Source organism: Rana temporaria, chromosome 3, assembly GCF_905171775.1.
Source record: "Rana temporaria chromosome 3, aRanTem1.1, whole genome shotgun sequence".
NCBI classification, from domain to species: Eukaryota; Metazoa; Chordata; class Amphibia; order Anura; family Ranidae; genus Rana; species Rana temporaria.
Genome location: NC_053491.1, coordinates 460,284,018 through 460,305,883, shown reverse-complemented (window position 1 = coordinate 460,305,883; position 21,866 = coordinate 460,284,018). Strand labels below are relative to the sequence as shown.

At 40.9% G+C, this 21,866-nt stretch overlaps 1 protein-coding gene across 1 annotated transcript; it reads right to left on the bottom strand.

The window, feature by feature from the left end:
• Positions 1-9,155: 9,155 nt before the first annotated feature.
• LOC120930585 (homeobox protein siamois-like) lies at positions 9,156-21,021 on the bottom strand. The gene is made up of 3 exons (XM_040341760.1): positions 20,637-21,021; positions 16,761-16,981; positions 9,156-9,296 (listed from the first exon to the last, which is right to left on the bottom strand). The coding sequence occupies exons 1-3, from the start codon at positions 20,950-20,952 to the stop codon at positions 9,156-9,158; spliced, it is 678 nt and encodes a 225-aa protein (XP_040197694.1). The 5' UTR covers positions 20,953-21,021.
• Between the last annotated feature and the right edge of the window lie 845 nt (positions 21,022-21,866).

Genomic DNA, 21,866 nt, shown 5'->3' with positions numbered 1-21,866 from the left:
ACTGCGGCATTGCGCGCTGATGATTGGTCAAGCATGCACTATGACACTATGCATGCTTGGCCAATCACAGCGCGCAAAAAACGGAGAGCCATAATTGCCCAAAGCCAGGGTGGCTTTGGCCAATTATGGCACAGGAGGTTTAGTACCCGCCCCACACTATAAAAGGCCGCCTGCAAGTTGGCCGCGTGTAGTGTGTTGCGGCGTTGTTAAAGAACAGATCAGACAGTCAGTCAGTTAGAGAGAGAGAGAGAGAGAGAGACACAGTGGGCTGGATTCAGATACCTGAGCGTATCTGTCCGGCCGGCGTAACATATCCTAGATACGTTACGCCGCTGTAACTTTGGGCGCAAGTTCCGTTTTTAGAAAGAACTTGCGCCCTAAGCTACGGCGGCGTAACGTATGTGGGCCGGCGTAAGCCCGCCTAATTCAAATGGGGATGTGGGGGGCGTGTTTTATTAAAATTTTGCTTGACCCCGTGTATTTGACGTTTTTTTTTAATGGCGCATGCGCCGTTCGTGAAAACATCCCAGTGCGCATGCTCGAAAATCCGCCGCAAAACGCCATTGCTTTTGACGTGAACGTAAATTACGTCCAGCCGTATTCGTGAACGACTTACGCAAACAACGTAAAATTTCAAAACTCGGCGCGGGAACGACGGCCATACTTAACATTAGCTACGCCTCATATAGCAGGGGTAACTATACGCTGGAAAAAGCCGAACACAAACGACGTAAAAAAAAAGCGCCGGGCGGTCGTTCGTTTCTAAATCGGCGTAAATACTCATTTGCATATTCCTCGCATAAAAATACGGAAGCGCCACCTAGCGGCCAGCCTGAAATTACAGCCTAAGATACGACAGTGTAAGACACTTACTCCTGTCGGATCTTAGGGATATCTATGCGTAACTGATTCTCTGAATCAGGCGCATAGATACGGCCGAGCGCACTCAGAGATACGACGGCGTATCAGGAGATACGCCGTTGTATCTCTTTCTGAATCCGGCCCAGGGTCTTTTCTACCAGATAGATAGATAGATAGATAGATAGATAGAGCAGGCAGGCTAGTCAGTTTAGTTAAATTTACAGTGTGTAGAGGATATATATACATCCTAGGAGTTGTACATATATTTATACACTGTATAGCTTAGCTAGATCAGCTATTCCTATTTGGCAGGCAGTAGATTGTGCTAGCTGCAGTGCTCTAACGTGTTGTATTGCCTGTGTGCGGGGAAACGTGCAGAGCTTCTCACATGCGCAGTGTATAAAGGGATATTACGTGAGTGAGAACGTCGTTCACAGTCGGTAGAAAACGTCGGAAAAACGATCGTGCAGTACGACGATACGAAACTTGATTTTGGATTTTATGATCAGTGGATGAGTTTGTGGGTTAGATATGGGAAGAAAGCTAAGGCTTGACTGACATTAGCTTTTTTTGCTACATTTTGACTTGCAGAAATTATGGAGGCCTTCAGAGAACAGGAGTTCTTCACAGAATTTGTTCAAAGGGGGCCACGGATGGCAACCCCTCTTTTTTCTAGAATTTTTCTTTCCCCAAAAAATGTTTTATTGAGCCAAGATCTGGCATTGTAATGCCCCCCCCGCCCAACCCTAAAATAATCGACATATTGTTGCCACACAGCATGTGCGCTTTGGGGGGCCAAGCCTGCATGGACGGTCTCACGGGCCACCACCACTGGAACATCAGTGGCCTCATCAGGCACAAGTGTCATGTAGTTTGTTGAGGGTCTCTTTAGGAAATTGTGCAATATGCAGCAGCAAAGTATGACATGGTTCTGATTCTACTTAACAAACCTACAGTCCTTATCTTGTTTGCCCCGCCTGTATACTGCTGTTCAAAGTATATAGGGCCAAAGGTTCTTGTTAGGGCCGATCCTCCCTATAGGCTCACTATGCAAGCCGCTTAGGGCCCCGCAAAGCTGCGAAGGGCCCCCCAAATTACTAGAGGCCCCGCCTGGTGAGAAGTCATTTTCGCCCCCTCCCCCCGCTTCTCAACTTTCTTTAATGTGACATGTCACTGTCGTCAGCGCCCTCCGCTTCTCATTTTTAATGTGCCAGGTCATTTTGCTTAGGGCCCCAGGGAGGTCAGGATCGGCACTGGGTCTTGTAATGACCTGGGGGGAGTGGTGGCGTGGAAACTCATGCTATTTTTTTCAATGATTTTTATCCATATTGCAGGGACCAAACATTACATTAAAGCCGCAAGCAGTATTAAATTAATTTTTTCTTATAGTAATCTCATGTTGTGCAGGGACATTTCTAAACACGTGCCACTACTATAGACACCCAGCAGGTACGATATTTAAAGGAATTTTTAATTTTATTTTTCACTTTAAGCATCATTAAAATCGCTGCTCCAGAAAAAACTACAGTTTTTAAAACTTTTTTTTCCATTGATACATGTTCCCTGGGGCAAGACCCGGGTTCTCAAAGACGTTTTACTTCAATAACTTGCATATTGGGCTTTAAAATTAGCACTTTTAAATTCGAACGTTCGAGTCCCATAGACTTTAATGGGGTTCTAAATGTTCGTGCGAACGTTCGGTCCGTTCGAAAGTTCTGGTGCGAACCGAACGCGGGTATGTTCGGCTCATCCCTAGTCCTGATGACCATTGCTACTCAGAACAGAATGTGATGGGAAATTCAAACTTTTAGAGCTGCCACTGGAACAGGATAAGGGGCCAGTTCACACCAGAACGCTGGTTAACCCAAGTTCTATACATGTTTGCCTGCATCGGATCACATTAGGAGTATCATGCGATTTGTTTGCTGTGAGCTTTATAAAATATTGCATGCATTGGCGTGATCCAGCGTGATTTCTCATTCAAATGAATGGGCTGAAATTGCACTGCACCTAGATTTCATGTTCTGCACAGGAAAGCACAGAGCATTCTTGGGCAATTTAGGGTATATGTCCCTTAAACGCCGGCTTTGGGTAAGCATCCAGGGTGGACATATATAATGGAAAATTGTTTAAGAAAATTGGGTGGAAATCTTTATTATAGTTGGGTGGAAATCTTTACTATACTGTCATTGCTGTTTGATAAACATGTCCCACCTGATCGACAGATAGTACTACTAAATTACTCACCTTTGGAGCTGACCAGGAAACAACGTTGCCTCCTCTTTTACACCACAACCATTGTGAATCAGATTATAACCAGAGCCTGGAAGACACCGGCTCTTTGTGTTACTGCGATAAAAAATGGAGTCATCCAGATACATGCTAAGTTTGAAGCAACACTTCAGGATAACAAAGTGAACACCAGAATTTTTTTTAAATAACAAACATGTCATACTAACCTCTATTGTGTAGCTCGTTTTGCACAGAGTGTCCCCGAACATCCTCTTCTGGGGTCCCTCGGCAGCTGTCATGGCTCCTTCCTGCATTAGATAACCCCCTTGGAAAAGAGCTCTCCCAAGGGGGTTATCTTGTGGGCGTCCTCCCGAGGCATACACTTGGCATCCAACGACGCCGAGTGTATGACTCGGCCTCGCCCCCCAGCACCCATGTCAATGGATTTGATTGACAGCAGCGGCAGCCAATGGCTGCACTGCTATCAATCTATCCAATCAATGCCAGGACTCAGTGGAGAAGAGGACGCCTGGTACGCGGCGAGCGGGTGAACAGGCTCAGGTAAGTAAAATGGGGGGGGGGGCTGGGGGGGCCGGTGATTGCCAGGTGTTTTTTCACCTTAATGCATATGATGCATTAAGGTGAAAAAACACGAACCTTTACAACCCCATTAACCAAATCCATTACTGGGCCAGATTCACAAAGAGATACGCCGGTGTATCTTCTGATACACCGTCGTATCTCTGACTTACACTGGTCGTATCTAAGCGCCTGATTCATAGAATCAGTTACGCATAGATATGGCTAAGATCTGACAGTGTTACACTGTGTTACACCGTCGGATCTTATTTTCAATTTGAAAATGGCGCGGGGGGCGTTCCCGCTGATTTACGCTGAATAATATGTAAATCAGCGAGATACGCGAATTCACGAACGTATGTGGACCCGACGCAGTGTTGTTACGACGTTTCCGTAGCGGTTTTCCCGGCGTATACTTACCCCTGCTTCTATGAGGCGCAGCCAATGTTAAGTATAGCCGTCGTTCCCGCGTCGAGTTTGAATTTTTTTACGTCGTTTGCGTACGCCGATTCAGAAACCCGCGCGTCGCAAGTTACGCTCACGTCGAAACCACTGACGTCCTAGTGACGTCAGTGGGAGCAATGCACGCGGGAAATTTCGCGGACGGCGCACGCTCATTTAAATCGGCGCGGGAACGCGCCTGATTTAAATAGTACACTCCCCCTAGCCGCGGAATTTGAATTCCGCCGGGGGTTTTACGATCCGTGGCCGCAAGTTTGGAGGTAAGTGGTAAGTGGCAGCGTATCTTAAATCAGATAGATCGAGCGGATCTAAAGATCCGCTGATCTACGTGAATCTAGCCCACTTTGTCACCAATATGAGCTCCTGGGACCGCTGCTGACACAAACCTTGGAACCAATACCAATATATTACCTGTTCAATTGCTTGTGATGGCTTTTATATCATCTTATAATATGTTTGAATTTGAAAATTGTTTAAGAGGAAATTTCCCCTCATTCTGGAGAGATTTTTCTCCAACTTTCTGTTGTGTCTATGAGTGGAAGTCTTCAATCCAAAACACAAACAGATTTTGGTTTTACATGTGCTTTAAAGTGACCATTTTCTTTGCCCATGGAGGAGCATGTATTTAATATAAAAGAATGCAAACATCAAAACACCCAATCCCCATGTAATTTTATAGTCTGTTAAGCTATGAAATGTGTCCTTTGTCCTTATTTGTCACCTTACTTATAGCTTTGATGACCTGACAATAGGCTGTCACTGAGACAGGTGTGGTCAGATATATCAGCAGTGCTTTGATCCTTTACAACTGAAAACTGAACATTCTATAAGGGAATACGGCTGCCTAGTTTTACATGCATAATGAAACAATCCGAATAGAAAGAAGATTTCTAAAAACATAAAAACATGGACAATAATGCTTTTATCAGATTTACATATTAGATAAAACATATGAAATATAATTGATTTTCTTTAAAGATTCCAGGAAAGTCGAAATTTTTCAATTTCTTGCTTATTCATGTTTACTGAACAACTGGAAAAATATTATTTTTTTGTAATTACCTGTAATATTTATTTTTATTACTTTTTCATCATTTCTTGCACAACAGCTGAACTGCTAATTCATTCTTATAGTGAATGTACTTACACTGGTTACTGGCATGGCAAAGAAGGTGAAGAACAGGGAAGGAATGGGCTGAATATGGCTGCCCAGTATTACATGCAGCTACAGTATCTGTACTCTTATAAGATATCCCAGGACAGTACAAATAATATATGTTGGCCTGCTGCTGAGTATAGACTTCCCCTCATTCAGACCTTAATTATAGTTGAATCCCCGGTCAGTACCCGTGTTATATTGCTACAATACATTATTATTATTATTATTATTATTATTATTATTATTATTATTATACAGGGTTTATATAGCGCCAACAGTTTACGCAGCACTTTACAACTTGAGGGTACACAGTACAAATACAATACTCTTTGAAGAGGAAGTAAACCCTCTTAAACCCCCCAAAAGGCATAATGAGCTAGTATGACTAGCATACTAGCTTATTATGAATTACTTACCTTAGATCGAAGCCCCGGAAGCCGCCCTCGTCTTCCCCTCCGGCCATACACATCTCTCCTGGAGGTTATTTCCAGGTTTCCTGGTTCTGGCACTGTGATTGGCCGGAGCCGCGATGACGTCACTCCCGCGCATGTGCACGGTAACAGCACACGCTAGGGAAGAAACAGCACGGAGTTTAGTTTCTTCCCAGCGCATGCGCAATTTACACTACAAGCATTTAGGAGATATTTCCACTACCTATAGATAAGCCTTATTCTGGGCTTACCTATAGGTAGAAGTCAACAAAAGGAGTTTACAACCACTTTAACACAGTAGGAATCAGAGGGCCCTGCTCCTTAGAGCTTACAATCTAAGAGGTAAGGTCAAGAGATACAAGAGGTAATAACTTTGGGGGATGTGATGATTGAGAAAATAAATGTACAGTTGTTAGGTAGGGCCCAGATAGGCTTCTCTGAAGAGATGAGTTTTTAGGACTCATCTGAAGGTGGACAAAGTAGGAGAAAGTCAGACAGATTGGGGTAAAGCATTCCAGAGGATGGGAGAGCCTCTGGAAAAGTCCTGAAGGTGAGCATGGGATGAGGTGACAAGGGAGTTAGAGAGCAGGAGGTCTTGGGATGAACAAAGAGAACAATTTGGTTGGTATTATGAGACTAGGCTAGTGATGTAGCTGGGGGCCAAGTTGTGGATGGCTTTGTAAGTTATTGTTAGTATCTTGAATGAAATTTGTTGGTTGAGTGGCAGCCAATGGAGGGATTGGCAGAGGGTTAAAGCAGACACTGAACGGTTTGTAAGGTGGATGAGCCTGGCAGCAGCATTCATGATGGACTGAAGTGGGGGTAGCCTATTTAGAGGTAAGCCAGTAAGGAGGGAGTTGCAGTAGTCAAGGCGAGAGATGACCAGGGAGTTGATTAGAAGCTTTGTATATATATATATATATATATATATATATCTATATATGTTACTGTTATCTAAGACAATATTCACCCTAATATGCCCACCAATCAATGCAGTCCCATGGTACCGGCACACTTTGTGTGGTACACTTTCTGTGGCACAAAGGGATCCCTACCATGAAAGGATCAGTTGGTTGTGTTTGTCTCCCAGGCCAAATCTTCCCAGCCCTCCCCTGTTGCAGAGTAAAACTGGCCATACACTGTTCAAATTTTGTCCGGTTCCTGATAAACCAACCACAACTCCCTTAGTGGGTGGCCTTGTTGGCCCTTTTCCACCTGACATCCTTCTACTGATAAATCGAAGGAGCCAAGCAGAAAGAGTCAAACAATGTCAGCATCCAATCGGATGCAGCCACTGTTCAGGTATTCTGACAGCTGTTGGTGCTGGCTGTCGGAATACAATAGCTACAGGAAGATTTGTCTTAAACAAAAAAAATAGTAACTGTATTTAATCTAACAAATATATTATTAGTGAATACTAAACTGTGAAAAATAGTACAGTATTTTCAGTTTCTGCTTACAATGCATTTTTTAAGATGACTTCAGTTTACTGAGCCCTATGCGTGGTTCTGGCCCATTTCTGCAGAAACTAGAATGTGTATTGGGGTACCAAAAAAAACCCCTGTGTTTGATGTTTCTTTGAAGTTATGGTTTAGAGAAGCATTTACTGTTTGCATTGATCTACAGTACACCACACCTTATCAAATCTTTATCAGAGTGTGAAAATAATGTTTATTTACTTACCTCTAGACACTAAAATAAAAGGAATTACTAACATAAAATAAAGTAATTACTCATATAAAAAAAATATATTTGACTGGAAATTATGGTCTAATAGTTTTCCATTTTTCTTTATTTAAATAACAAATAATTTTGCGCTATTTGATTTTTTGTATTTGGCACCATCAATATTACTTTAGGCATAAAATACATTTAAATTAATTACTTAATGTATTTTTATTAACCATTCATTTAATGTACATGTTTTAAAAACATTTGCATACAAAGTTACACATTGGATTTAAATTGGATTATTCTTAAATAGAAATGATGGTGTAATAGTTTTACAATTTGTTAACATAATATAACATATTGGATTTGAAAACGAAAACTCTTATTAACAGGTGTTTAATTTACTTCAGAACTTTTTATATTTAAATCTGAAATACTGTATGGTCTTTTAAATAAATCCATTCCACTTTAAATAAAAAAAGACTTGCAAACATAGTTATTACTCCTTGATATTATGTATTTTAAAAAGTTAAACATTTTATTTAAATAAAGACATTTCAATTTAAATAAAAAAGACTTACAAACATAGTTATTACTCATTTTTTATATTATTTATTTGAAAAAGTTACACATTTTTTTTAAATAAAGACATTTCAATTTAAATAAAAAAAGACTTGCAAACATAATTATTACTCCTTTTTTTATATTATTTATTTGAAAAAGTTTCAAATTTCATTTAAATAAAGAAATTCCAATTTAAATAAAAATAGACTTAGAAATAAAGTTATTACTCCTTTTTTATATTATTTGAAAAAGTTTAAAATTTTATTTAAATAAAGACATTTCAATTTAAATATAAAAGACTTACAAACATAGTTATTACTCATTTTTTTATATTATTTTTTTGAAAAAGTTTCAAATTGTATTTAATGTTTGTTCTATTACAGTACATATATTATACCTTGATGTATTGCTTTTGTTTTTTGTTTTTTTTCCCCTCACCGAATTAGCATTACAAAAAAGTTTCAGATGAACAACACCCAATTCTGATATTTGCTATTAGACCCCTTTCACACTGGGGCTTTATTAAGGCGCCTTTGTGCTAAAAATATATATATAAAGCGCCTGAAAAACGCCTCCCCTGCAGACCCAGAGTGAAAGCCGGAATGGTTTCACACTGCAGTAGTGTGCTTGCAGGACGTTAGTAAAAGTCCTGCAAGCAGCATCTTTGGGGTGGTGAAGGAGCGGTGTATACACCGCTCCTCCACTGTTCCTGCCCATTGAAATGAATCGCCTGCAAAGCGCTTCGGCAGCGGTGCTTTTTGGTCGCTATTAACCCTTTCCTCAGCCGCTAGCGGGGTTTACAAGCGTCCCGCTAGCAGCCGAACATCGGCACTAAAGCAGCAGTGAAGTGCTGCTAAAACTAGTGGCGCTTTACAGCTAATGCTCCCCGCCCCCCCAATGTGAAAGAGGTCTTACTGTAAATTGAAAAAAAAATGGCCAAGCCAGAATACAATTGTTAACCTTTAAGCTTATATTATGTTATTTTAAAAATGTCATTAGAAGAACAACCCAAAGTGAACACTGAATCTTCACTTTGACTTAAAAAGAGCAGGGGGTCAGTTTTGGGTATCACAGTAAGTAGTGTGAAGGGGAAAGGGATAAAAAAAGTGCTGAAAATGCCATTTAATATAAATAGTCTTAAACTTTGACTTTCATGTTTCTCCTTCTGGGTGTGAAAAGTTCTTGTGTGGAAGTTCTTAGCTGTTTTTGCATACTTTTGGATAAGGAGATCCTGCACATACAAAGTTTGTCTTTCTTCCCGCCATTAAGGCATTTTCAGTTTCCTGAGAACCGGGAGGTTTCGTCTGGTATCTTGCTCTTCGGTTTTGGAACCAGACCTGTAAAAACAAGTTGATATTAACTACTTGTGTTTACAAGTTAAAAACATTTTTTTTTTGCTAGAAAATTACGTAGAACCCCCAAACATCATATATTTTTTCTAACACCCTAGAGAGTAAAATGGCGGTCGTTGCAATACTTTTTGTCACAACGTATTTGGGCAGCGGTCTTACAAGCGCACTTTTTTTGAAAGTGAATTAAACAGTAAGACAACAGTAAAGTTAGGCCATTTTTTTTATATTGTGAAAGATAATGTTATGCCGAGTAAATTGATACTCAACTTGTCAAGCTTCAAAGTTGCGCCAGCTCGTGGAATGGCGACAAACTTTTACCCTTAACCACTTGCCGACCTGCTCATGTACATATACGTCAGCAGAATGGCACGGACAGGCACATGTACGTACCTGTACGTCCTCTGCTTGACGGCGGTGGGGGGTCCGATCGGGACCCCCCCCGGTACATGGCGCGGGTCGGTAATCTTCAGGAGCGATCCGGGATGCGGGGGCGGCAGTTCGTTTTTGTCCGCCCCCTCCGGATCGCTCCCCAGCCAATCAGCTTCCTCCCCCGCCCTCCTCTGCCTGCATTGTAAACACAGGCAGAGGAGGAAGTGATGTCACCGCTCCTCCCGCCGGTATTTTCGTCCGGCGGAGGAGCGGAGACATCACACAGTGAGTACACAAGCACTACACTGACACCTGTACACATAGGCTTACGATCCCCCCCCCGGTCACCCCCCGATTGCCCCCACCAGCCCCCCCCTGTCACACTGTCACTAAATTGCAGTGATCATTTACTGATCACTGCATTTAGTTTCAGTGTGACAGGCAGTTAGTGTCAGGCAGTTAGTGTTAGGTCCAGGATAGCCCCCCCCCCCCCAATAAAGGTTTTAACCCCTTGATCACCCCCTAGTTAACCCTTTCACCCCCCTTTTTCCAGCGTCACTAAGCGATCGTTTTTCTGATCGCTGTATTAGTGTCGCTCGTGCCACTAGGTAGCTAGTTTTTTTTTGAGGTTCGCCGCCATGTTTTTATAGCGTTAGAAAATGTATGGGGGTACCTAACGCTATAAAAACATGGCGGCGAACCTCAAAAAAAACTAGCTACCTAGCGGCACGAGCGACACTAATACAGCGATCAGAAAAACGATCGCTTAGTGACGCTGGCAAAAGGGGGGTGAAAGGGTTAACTAGGGGGTGATCAAGGGGTTAAAACCTTTATTGGGGGGGGGGGTAGGGGGCTACACTGGACCTAACACTTTTAACCCCTTGATCACCCCCTAGTTAACCCTTTCACCCCCCTTTTGCCAGCGTCACTAAGCGATCGTTTTTCTGATCGCTGTACTAGTGTCGCTCGTGCCGCTAGGTAGCTAGTTTTTTTTTAGGTTCGCCGCCATGTTTTTTTTAGCGTTAGAAAATTTATGGGGGTACCTAACGCTATAAAAACATGGCGGCGAACCTCAAAAAAAAAACTAGCTACCTAGTGGCACGAGCGACACTAATACAGCGATCAGAAAAACGATCGCTTAGTGACGCTGGCAAAAGGGGGGTGAAAGGGTTAACTAGGGGGTGATCAAGAGGTTAAAACCTTTATTGGGGGGGGGGGGTAGGGGGCTACACTGGACCTAACACTTTTAACCCCTTGATCACCCCCTAGTTAACCCTTTCACCCCCCTTTTGCCAGCGTCACTAAGCGATCGTTTTTCTGATCGCTGTATTAGTGTCGCTCGTGCCGCTAGGTAGCTAGTTATTTTTTGAGGTTCGCCCGCCAGGTTTTTATAGCGTTAGGTACCCCCATACATTTTCTAATAAAGGTTTTAACCCCTGATTGCCCCTAGAGTTAACCCTTTCACCCCCCTATTGCCAGCGTCACTAAGCGATCGTTTTTCTGATCGCTGTATTAGTGCCGCTGGTGCCGCTAGGTAGCTAGTTCTTTTTTGAGGTTCGCCCGCCAGGTTTTTATAGCGTTAGGTACCTCCATACATTTTCTAATAAAGGTTTTAACCCCTGATTGCCCCTAGAGTTAACTCTTTCACCCCCTACTGCCAGCGTCACTAAGCGAACGTTTTTCTGATCGCTGTATTAGTGTCGCTGGTGCCGCTAGGTAGCTAGTTATTTTTTGAGGTTCGCCCGCCAGGTTTTTATAGCGTTAGGTACCCCCATACATTTTCTAATAAAGGTTTTTAACCCCTGATTGCCCCTAGAGTTAACCCTTTCACCCCCTATTGCCAGCGTCACTAAGCGATCGTTTTTTTCTGATCGCTGTATTAGTGTCGCTGGTGCCGCTAGGTAGCTAGTTATTTTTTGAGGTTCGCCCGCCAGGTTTTTATAGCGTTAGGTACCCCCATACATTTTCTAATAAAGGTTTTAACCCCTGATTGCCCCTAGAGTTAACCCTTTTACCCCCTATTACCAGCGTCACTAAGCAATCATTTTTCTGATCGCTGTATTAGTGCCGCTAGGTAGCTAGTTATTTTTTGAGGTTCGCCCGCTAGGTTTTTATAGCGTTAGGTACCCCCCATACATTTTCTAATAAAGGTTTTAACCCCTGATTGCCCCTAGAGTTAACCCTTTCACCCCCCTATTGCCAGCATCACTAAGCGATCATTTTTCTGATCGCTGTATTAGTGTCGCTGGTGCCGCTAGGTAGCTAGTTAGTGCCAGTAACGCTTACACCCACGCGCAAAACATACTCCCCCCATATGTGGAATTACACCCCAAAATACATTCTGCTGCTTCTCCTGAGTACGGGGCTACCACATGTGTGAGACTTTTTGGGAGCCTAGCCGCATACGGGACCCCAAAAAACAATCACCGCCTTCAGGCTTTCTAAGGGTGTAAATTTTTGATTTCACTCCTCACTACCTATCACAGTTTCGAAGGCCATAAAATGCCAAAATAGCACAAAAACCCCCCAAATGACCCCATTTTGGAAAGTAGACACCCCAAGCTATTTTCTGAGAGGGATGTCGAGTCCATGGAATATTTTATATTTTGACACAAGTTGCGGGAATATGATAAACTGATTTTTTTTTGCACAAAGTTGTCACTAAATGATATATTTCTCACACATGCCATGGTTATATGTGGAATTGCACCCCAAAATACATTCTGCTGCTTCTCCTGAGTACGGGGATACCACATGTGTGGGACTTTTTGGGAGCCTAGCCACGTACGGGGCCCCGAAAACCAATCACCATCTTCAAGATTTCTAAGGGCATACATTTTTGATTTCACTCCTCACTACCTATCATAGTTTTGAAGGCCATAAAATGCCAAGATGGCACACAACCCCCCCAAATGACCCCATTTTGTAAATAAGACACCCCAAGCTATTTGCTGAGAGGCATGTTAAGTCCATGGAATATTACATTTTTTTGCCCCAAGTGATTGAATATTGACCAAAAAAAAAAAAAAAAAAAAAATTACAAAACGTTGTCACTAAATGATATATTTCTCACACATGCCATGGTTATATGTGGAATTGCACCCCAAAATACATTCTGCTGCTTCTCCTGAGTACGGAGATACCACATGTGTGGGACTTTTTGGGAGCCTAGCCAAGTACGGGACCCCGAAAACCAATCACCGCCTTCAAGATTTGTGTGAGTGAAATCAAAAATGTATGTCCTTAGAAATCTTGAAGGTGGTGATTGGTTTTCGGGGTCCCGTACGCGGCTAAGCTCCCAAAAAGTCCCACACATGTGGTATCCCCGTACTCAGGAGAAGCAGCAGAATGTATTTTGGGGTGCAATACCACATATAACCATGGCATGTGTGAGAAATATATCATTTAGTGACAACGTTTTGTAATTTATTTTTTATTTATTTTTTTGGTCAATATTCAATCACTTGGGGCAAAAAAAATTAAATATTCCATGGACTCAACATGCCTCTCAGCAAATAGCTTGGGGTGTCTTCTTTCCAAAATGGGGTCATTTGGGGGGGTTGTGTGCCATCTTGGCATTGTATGGCCTTCAAAACTATGATAGGTAGTGAGGAGTGAAATCAAAAATTTATGCCCTTAGAAATCTTGAAGGTGGTGATTGGTTTTCGGGGTCCCGTACGCGGCTAGGCTCCCAAAAAGTCCCACACATGTGGTATCCCCGTACTCAGGAGAAGCAGCAGAATGTATTTTGGGGTGCAATTCCACATATAACCATGGCATGTGTGAGAAATATATCATTTAGTGACAACTTTGTGCAAAAAAAAATCAGTTTGTCATATTCCCGCAACTTGTGTCAAAATATAAAATATTCCATGGACTCGACATGCCTCTCAGCAAATAGCTTGGGGTGTCTACTTTCCAAAATGGGGTCATTTGGGGGGGTTTTGTGCTATTTTGGCATTTTATGGCCTTCGAAACTGTGATAGGTAGTGAGGAGTGAAATCAAAAATTTGCGCCCTTAGAAATGCTGAAGGCGGTGCTTGGTTTTCGGGGTCCCGTACGCGGCTAGGCTCCCAAAAAGTCCCACACATGTGGTATCCCCGTACTCAGAAGAAGCAGCAGAATGTATTTTGGGGTGCAATTCCACATATAACCATGGCATGTGTGAGCAATATATCATTTAGTGACAACTTTTTGTAATTTTTTTTTTATTTTTATTTTTTTGTCATTATTCAATCACTTGGGACAAAAAAAAAAAATATTCAATGGACTCAACATGCCTCTCAGCAGTTTCCCTGGGGTGTCTACTTTCCAAAATGGGGTCATTTGGGGGGGTTTTGTACTGCCTTGACATTTTAGCACCTCAAGAAATGCGATAGGCAGTCATAAAATAAAAGTTGTGTAAATTCCAGAAAATGTACCCTAGTTTGTAGACGCTATAATTTTTGCGAAAACCAATAAATATACGCTTATTGCGATTTTTTTTACAAAAGACATGTGGCTGAATACATTTTGGCCTAAATGTTTGACTAAAATTTAGTTTATTCGATATTTTTTACTTTTTGTTATAAGAAAAATCTTTTGTTTTCAAAATTTTCGGTCTTTTTCCGTTTATATCGCAAAAAATAAAAATCGCATAGGCAATCAAATACCATCAAAAGAAAGCTCTATTTGTGGGAAGAAAAGGACGCAAATTTCGTTTCGGTACAACATTGCATGACCGCGCAATTACCAGTTAAAGCAGCGCAGTGACAAATTGTAAAAACACCTTGGGTCTTTAGACAGCGTATTGGTCCGGGGCTTAAGTGGTTAAAAATCTCCATAGGCGACGTTTAAAAAATTCTACAAGTTACATGATTAGAGTTACAGAGGAGGTCTAGGGCTAGAATTATCGCTCTCGCTCTAATGATCATGGTGATACCTCACATGTGTGGTTTGAACATCGTTTTCATATGTGGGCACTGCTCACGTGTGTGTCGGGACAGGGCGCTTTACAAAATATTTTTTTTCTTTTTTATTTTACTTACATTTCTTTATTTTGACACTGTTTTTTTTTTATTGGGGTCACTTTTATTCCTATTACAAGGAATGTAAACATCCCTTGTAATGGAAAAAAAACATGACAGGTCCTCTTAAATATGAGATCTGTGGTCAAAAAGACCAGTATATCTCATATTTAGACTAAAATGCAATAAAAAATAAACAGAAATTTATATTATAAAAAAATGGCCATTTAAGAGCATTGGGCGGAAGTGACATTTTGATGTCGCTTCCGCCCTGCAATGATATGGAGATGGGTGGGGGCCACCTTCCCCTCACTCATCTCCATACCCAGGCAGGGAACAGACCCAATCACCTCCGCTGCTTCTGATGGCTCCGGTAAGCGGCGGAGGGCACCGGACAGCAGCGGGATGGTGGGAGGCTCCTCTCCCCCCGCCGATTAAAGTGATCTTCCAGCGTATCCACCGCAGAGACCACTTTTATCTGAAAAAGGACCGCCCGCTGAAGAAGAGGATACTGGGGTTATGGGAACCAGCTGCTACCATAACAACGGTATTCCTCTTCCAAATACCGACGTATTCCTGCGGCGGGCGGTCCGTAAGTGGTTAATGACTATACTGTCTTCTAGACCAGTGGTTCTCAACCCTGTCCTCAAGTACCCCCAACAGGCCATGTTTACAGATTTTCCTTTATTTTGCACAGGTGCTCTAAATCAGAGTCAATGGCTTGGTTCCCAAAACATTGCCTGTTGGGGGTACTTGAGGACAGGGTTGAGAATCACTGTTCTAGACAACATATATACATGAAAAAAATGTATATCTTTACATAGTATTCTTAACTACTTGCCGACCAGCCGCCGTCGTTTTAAGGCAGCAGGTCGGCTCCCCTGCGCGAGAGCCCGTAGCTCTACGTCGGCTCTCTCGCCCCCGATTCCTGTGCGTGTGCCCGGCGGGCGCGATTGCCGCCGGGCACACGCGATCGCTCGTTACAGAGTGGGTACCGGGAGCTGTGTGTGTAAACACACAGCTCCCGGTCCTGTCAGGAAGAGAAATGCTGATCTTCTGTTCATACAATGTATGAACAGAAGATCAGTCATTTCCCTTAGTCAGTCCACCCCCCCACAGTTAGAACACACCCAGGGAACATACTTAACCCCTTCCCCGCCCCCTAGTGTTAACCCCTTCACTGCCAGTGGCATTTTTATAGTAATCCAATGCATTTTTATAGAACTGATCGCTATAAAAATGCCAATGGTCCCAAAAATGTGTCAAACGTGTCCGAAGTGTCCGCCATAATGTCGCAGTACCGAAAAAAAACGCTGATCGCCGCCATTACTAGTAAAAAAAAAATATTAATAAAAATGGCATTAAAATACCCCCTATTTTGTAAACGCTATAACTTTTGCGCAAACCAATCAATTAACGCCTATCGGCCTAAACTGAGGAATTTTTTTTTTTATATATTTTTGGGGGATATTTATTATAGCAAAAAGTAAAAATATTCATTTTTTTCAAAATTGTCGCTCTATTTTTGTTTATAGCGCAAAAACTAAAAACCACAGAGGTGATCAAATACCACAAAAAGAAAGCTCTTTTTGTGGGGAAAAAAGGACACCAATTTTGTTTGGGAGCCACGTTGCACGACCGCGCAATTGTCAGTTAAAGCGACGCAGTGCCGAATCGCAAAAAGTGCTCTGGTCTTTGACCAGCAATATGGTCCGGGGGTTAAGTTGTTAAATACCTTTTTTTTCCTCCAAAATATAGTTAATGGTTCTATTGCAAATGCCAAAAGTAATTTTTAATTCAATATTTAAATTACAATTTACAGTTGAAATTAAAATTACATCATTGAATAAAAATTACATTAATACTATTTATTAATGTATTATTTTAAGTAGAAATTTACATTTGTATTACATTTTGATCTTCAGTTCAGAGAAGGCTAAATTGTTCATAATATATAAGTAGGATTTCCAAAGGGTATTTTCATAATATTTTTTAATCCACTGTGTATTTCCAATTCTTGACACATATTATTGCCCTTGAACTTATTCTACAACAAATAAGAACGACCTCTCACCTGTATTCTGGGTTCTGGTATCCCGGTTATCTGTGAGAAGCAGCATCTGCTCACATAGTCTGGGTAGGGATTGAAGTTAAACTGTTTTTGAAGGAAGAGGGTTTGTTGTTTATTGTATAAGGTTCTTTTTCTAGACTTCTGACTTGAAGTTGATGGAAGCTGATCTTCTATGTCACCTCTGATCATATTATGACTTTCTTGTTCATCCACAAGGTAGGGCCCTATCAAAGAGACCACAAAAGTCTGATATTAATAAAAGAAAAGTAACTGGTATGAAAATAAAAAAAACATATATATGGCTCCTAAATGGTTCTTATTCATAAATTAATGATCAGATTACACCAGTCGCTATCTAATAAGCCTGCTTAGAAAAGCTTGGAATATACCAGTGTTTTGCAGAGTTTTGTGTTGCTGCTAAAAATAAAGGGGTGACTTGGTTGTGGCCTGGGACAGAGCTCAGGTAAATGATAAAAACATTATTTTTTCCACAGTTCTAAAAAGAGTTATGATAGGTACAAGAAAAGAAAACCTCTTTGAATATTTACATAAATAGCTAGATTCAGGTAGGCAGGCGTATCGTTGCGGCGGCGTAGTGTATCGTGTTTACACTATGCAGCCGTAAGTTAGTGAGGCAAGTACATGATTCACAAAGTACTTGCCTGCTAAGTTACGGCGGCGTAGCATAAATCGGGCGGGCGTAATTGCGCCTAATTCAAATTTAGCTGAGGGGGCGTGTTTTATGGTAATGGGGGGTGACCTTACGTGATTGATGTATTTTACGAACGCCGTCCGCCTACATATCCCAGTGTGCATTGCGGCAAAGTACGCCGCACGGTCCTATTGGTTTCGACGTAGACGTAAATGACGTAAATCCCTATTCACGGACGATTTACGCAAACAACGTAAAATTTTCGAATTTCGACACGGGAATGACAGCCATACTTAACATTACTATTCCAGCTATTTGATGGAATAATTTTAGGCCTGATAATGCGTTACGTAAACGGCGTATCTGTACTGCGTCGGCCGGGCGTACGTTCGTGAATAGGCGTATCTAGTGATTTACATATTCTACGCCGACCGCAATGGAAGCGCCACCTAGCGGTCAGCCTAAAAATTACACTTTAGGATACGACGGTGTAAGACACTTACGCCGCTCGTATCTGAGCCTAATTTAAGCGTATCTGGTTTCCAGAATACGCTTAAATTAGCGCCGGTGCAAATTCAGACTTAGGCCGGCGTATCTACTGATACGCCGGCCTAAGTCTTTCTGAATCCACCTAAGAATATTCAATAAAAAATCTGAATTGTGGTATTTTTACATTTTGTCACTTTGTACAATGTTCTACAGTTCTAAAAATAGTTATAATATTGAAGAAAAATAAATATTCTTTGAATATATAACTTATAGTATTCTATGGAACACCATGCCATTAGAATTGTGAGATTTGTACATTTTGTGCAGGTCCATACATAAAATACACCTTTATTTTCTGCCCAAGCCAACACATTTGTGTGTTGACGCAGATTTTTGAAGTTTAATGAATTCTAAGTAACAAAGGGCCAGATCCACAAAAGGGATATGCAGGCGTATCTACTTATACGCCGTCGTATGCCTGTTTCTATCTATGCGGCTGATTCATAGAATCAGTTACGCATAGATATTCCTAAGATCCGGCAGGTGTAATAGTTTTACACTGTCGGATCATAGGATGCAGTACCGCGGCCGCCGCTGGGGGCATTTCGTCGAAATTCCGCGTCGGGTATGCAAATTAGCACTTACGGAGATCCACGAAGCTTTTTCCCTTCGTTTTTTTTCCGTAAGTGTTAGTTTGCCGTCGCAAAATTAGGGCTGCTTTTGCAAAGTGTAAACTTAGTACACCATGTAAAAGTAGACCCTTCTTTCCCGCGTCGCTGTCAAATTTTTTAAAAAAAAAAAATTTTCCCGCCGCAATTTTTTTTTTCTTTTACACCCGTCGCGATTCTCAAAACTCGGCACAACGTAATTTAAATGGGACTCGACCCATTAGATTGGGCACGCCTTGCGCTGGACGGATTTAAGTTACACAGCTGCAAATTTCTAGGTAAGTGCTTTGTGGATCGGGCACTTAGGTAGAAATTTTGCGGCGGTGTAACTTAAATTGGAACATTTAAGTTAAGCCCGCTGGCTGTGGATCTGGCCCAAAGCATCTATGTTTTAGCATGGTATAATAGTCATGATAATATAACTTTATTTGAAAGGGTTATAACCAACCTCTGATTATTTTATTTGGGAAAAGTCAAAATCTCTGCTAGATTTTTTAATGTTGCCTTACTGAGGATTTTTTTTTTTAGGCTGGCAATACGATATACCATTTTCTTGTACAGTTTTAGATTGACCAAAACCATCTACAGGCGGTCCCCTAGTTACAAACATCTGACTTACAAAACAACTCCTACTTACAAATGGAGGGAGACATAAGGAAGTGAGAGAAAATCTACCCCTAGGAAGTATTATCATGGGAAAAAGGGGCCCTCCACTGATTATTTATCACCAAGGCTTGTTTCCACAACAACCCAAAATGTTCTAAATCTAATTGTCATTTGGACAGAAAGTGAGGTAAAATCTTCTGAACAGGGGCACAGACAGCAAAATAAATGGTACAGGGGGGGGGGGGGGTTAACCCTTCCCTATGCAATCCAAAAAGCTTAAAAATCGTTTTTTGGCTAGAGCTACACTTAAAAAATGTGTTCCGACTTACAAACAGATCCAACTTAAAGGGGTTGTAAAGGTTCGTTTTTTATTTTCTAAATAGGTTCCTTTAAGCTAGTGCATTATTGGTTCACTGACCTTTTCCTTTGAGTTCCCTTCTAAATGTTTTTTTTCTTTGTTTTCTTTGTCTGAATTTCTCCCTTCCTGTTCCTCCTCGGTAAGGTGTTCAGTAAGCTGTTCTAAATGACTTTCCACCGCTCAGATGATGGTGGAAAGCTTACTGAGGAGAAACAGGAAGTGAGAAATTCAAACAAAGAAAAAAAACATTTAGGGAAATCAAAGGAAAAGGTAAGTGAACCAACAATGCACTAGCTTAAAGGAACCAATTTAGAAAATAAAAGATAAACCTTCACAACCCCTTTAAGAACAAACCTACAGACCCTATATTGTTTGTAACCCGAGGACCGTCTGTAATATGAGGTCAAATCTAAACACTTTAAATTTATATGCAATCAGACAAGCCCTTGCACTACATAGTCAGAGGTAATTCTAAAGGACATTGAATAATGAAAATTGTATAATGTATGGCCAGCTGTCTCAGTGACACCCATAAGACTGATTAGGGGAGCCATTGTCAGTTAGACAGAAAGAGACCAATGGCAGTAAAACGATATTCTAACTCTAATTCACTCTACTAAAAAAATATTTTTGTTTCTGTTCATATTGGAGGTATTTCTCTTCACTTCCTGTCCTGAAAGGAAGTGAGGGTAAACTCACCTAATAGGGACCCTCACTAAAAATCAGACATAGGGATTAATTTACAAAAGGCTGTTCACTTTGTAAGGGAATTTTCTCCAGAGCTCAGTGAACATGTTGAAATTTCACATTGCAAAGAATACACAATCACATGCAAGGAAAATTAAAAAAAAAATAATAATAATAATTTTGATTGCACATGATTGGATGGTGGAAGTCAGCCAAGCTTCACTTCATCCACTAAACTCTCTTGCAAAGTGACACATATATTTGCCTTTAGTAAATCAACCCCATTGGCTCTAACTGCTTTATGTGGTCTATGCCTTTAACTAAAGTATTTTAAATAGTTTGTATCTAGAGATTGGCTTAAAAAACATGCAGGTTTATATACCCTTAAAAAAATCATATTTATAAAGTATGGAACTTACTGTTAAGCGCAGCTGTGTTTTGACTTGTGCAATGAAGCTGATCCTGGATGCACGTGGTTTGTGTGGACTCCTCTTGCTTGACAGTAACAATGGTGCCACTTGTTGGGGTTTCTTGTGGGAACCCAATAATTGAATAAAGCTCCACTAGGGTGTTCTGAAGGGTGTTTGGGTTCTTCAAAGGCAATTGTAATTCCACATCTGAAGGAAAAGTCCCAGAGCTGCCCACTGACTTGGTGGGCAGATAAAGGTCAGGATAGTCCTCTTGTAGGGAAAGAGCATTACAAATAACCTGCTCCAACTCCGGGTCATTTTCCATGTTGGCTCATCTGGGTCTTCTTTCAAAATGATTGGTCATAGTTCATTTAAAACTCTTTATATAAATTAGAGGTGACTCATGAAGTGTCAAAAGGGTGAGGTAGGACAAAGGTTACTATACTTTGATGGCCCTAAGAGGACCAGCAATGAAACCTCTGGTCCTTGATCCCCCCCAAAGCTGTCTGCCTGTTCACACATCATTTGGACCAGAAAAAGATATTTGTGTGTAGATTGCATATTGTAAACACATGGAGTCCTTTCATATCAAAAGAAACTTGGTGAAACTGCTAAACACTTCAAATACATGTAATCCACATCTTTGGTTGACATTCAAAGGAAAACATCATCAAGGGGCAGTTCCTTAGTATAACCTTCCATACCACCCATATTATTGTATTCCTAATTCTAAATAATTAAGTTAATGCATTTAGTTTTATTTAGACAGCCTTATGGAATATGAACATTCATTGTTTTAGTTTTAAATCACATTTTAAAAATAATGATAATAATAAATGTAATACTGTATTTTGAAAAAGTGTATAAATTTCAACTCTTGCATTTGTTTAGCATACAACAACCACTAAGACTAATAACAACAATCATCATCAATAATGACAATGTTAAAAAAATATAAATTATTATAAATATAATTGTATTTTAAAGGTGCACAAATAGATAGACGAGAGATAGGTATGAGATAGATAGATAGGTTGTAGATAGATATGGGAATAGATAGATAGAATAAAAGAACAGTGAAGAAATATGCAATAGATAGTTAAGAGGTATATATACGATATATGCATAGATTCATATGAGATACTGTAGATAGATAGATAGATAGATAGATAGATAGATAGATAGATAGATAGATAGATAGATAGAAATAATAGGGTAGACAAGATAAATAATGTGATA

Coding starts and splice junctions, on each gene's coding strand:
- LOC120930585 (XM_040341760.1), bottom strand. CDS start 20,952: ATGGAAAATGACCCGGAGTTGGAGCAGGTTATTTGTAATGCTCTTTCC. Junction 16,982..20,636: donor AAACACAGCTGCGCTTAACA/GTAAGTTCCATA, acceptor TCTCTTTGATAG/GGCCCTACCTTGTGGATGAA. Junction 9,297..16,760: donor TACCAGAACCCAGAATACAG/GTGAGAGGTCGT, acceptor TTGTTTTTACAG/GTCTGGTTCCAAAACCGAAG.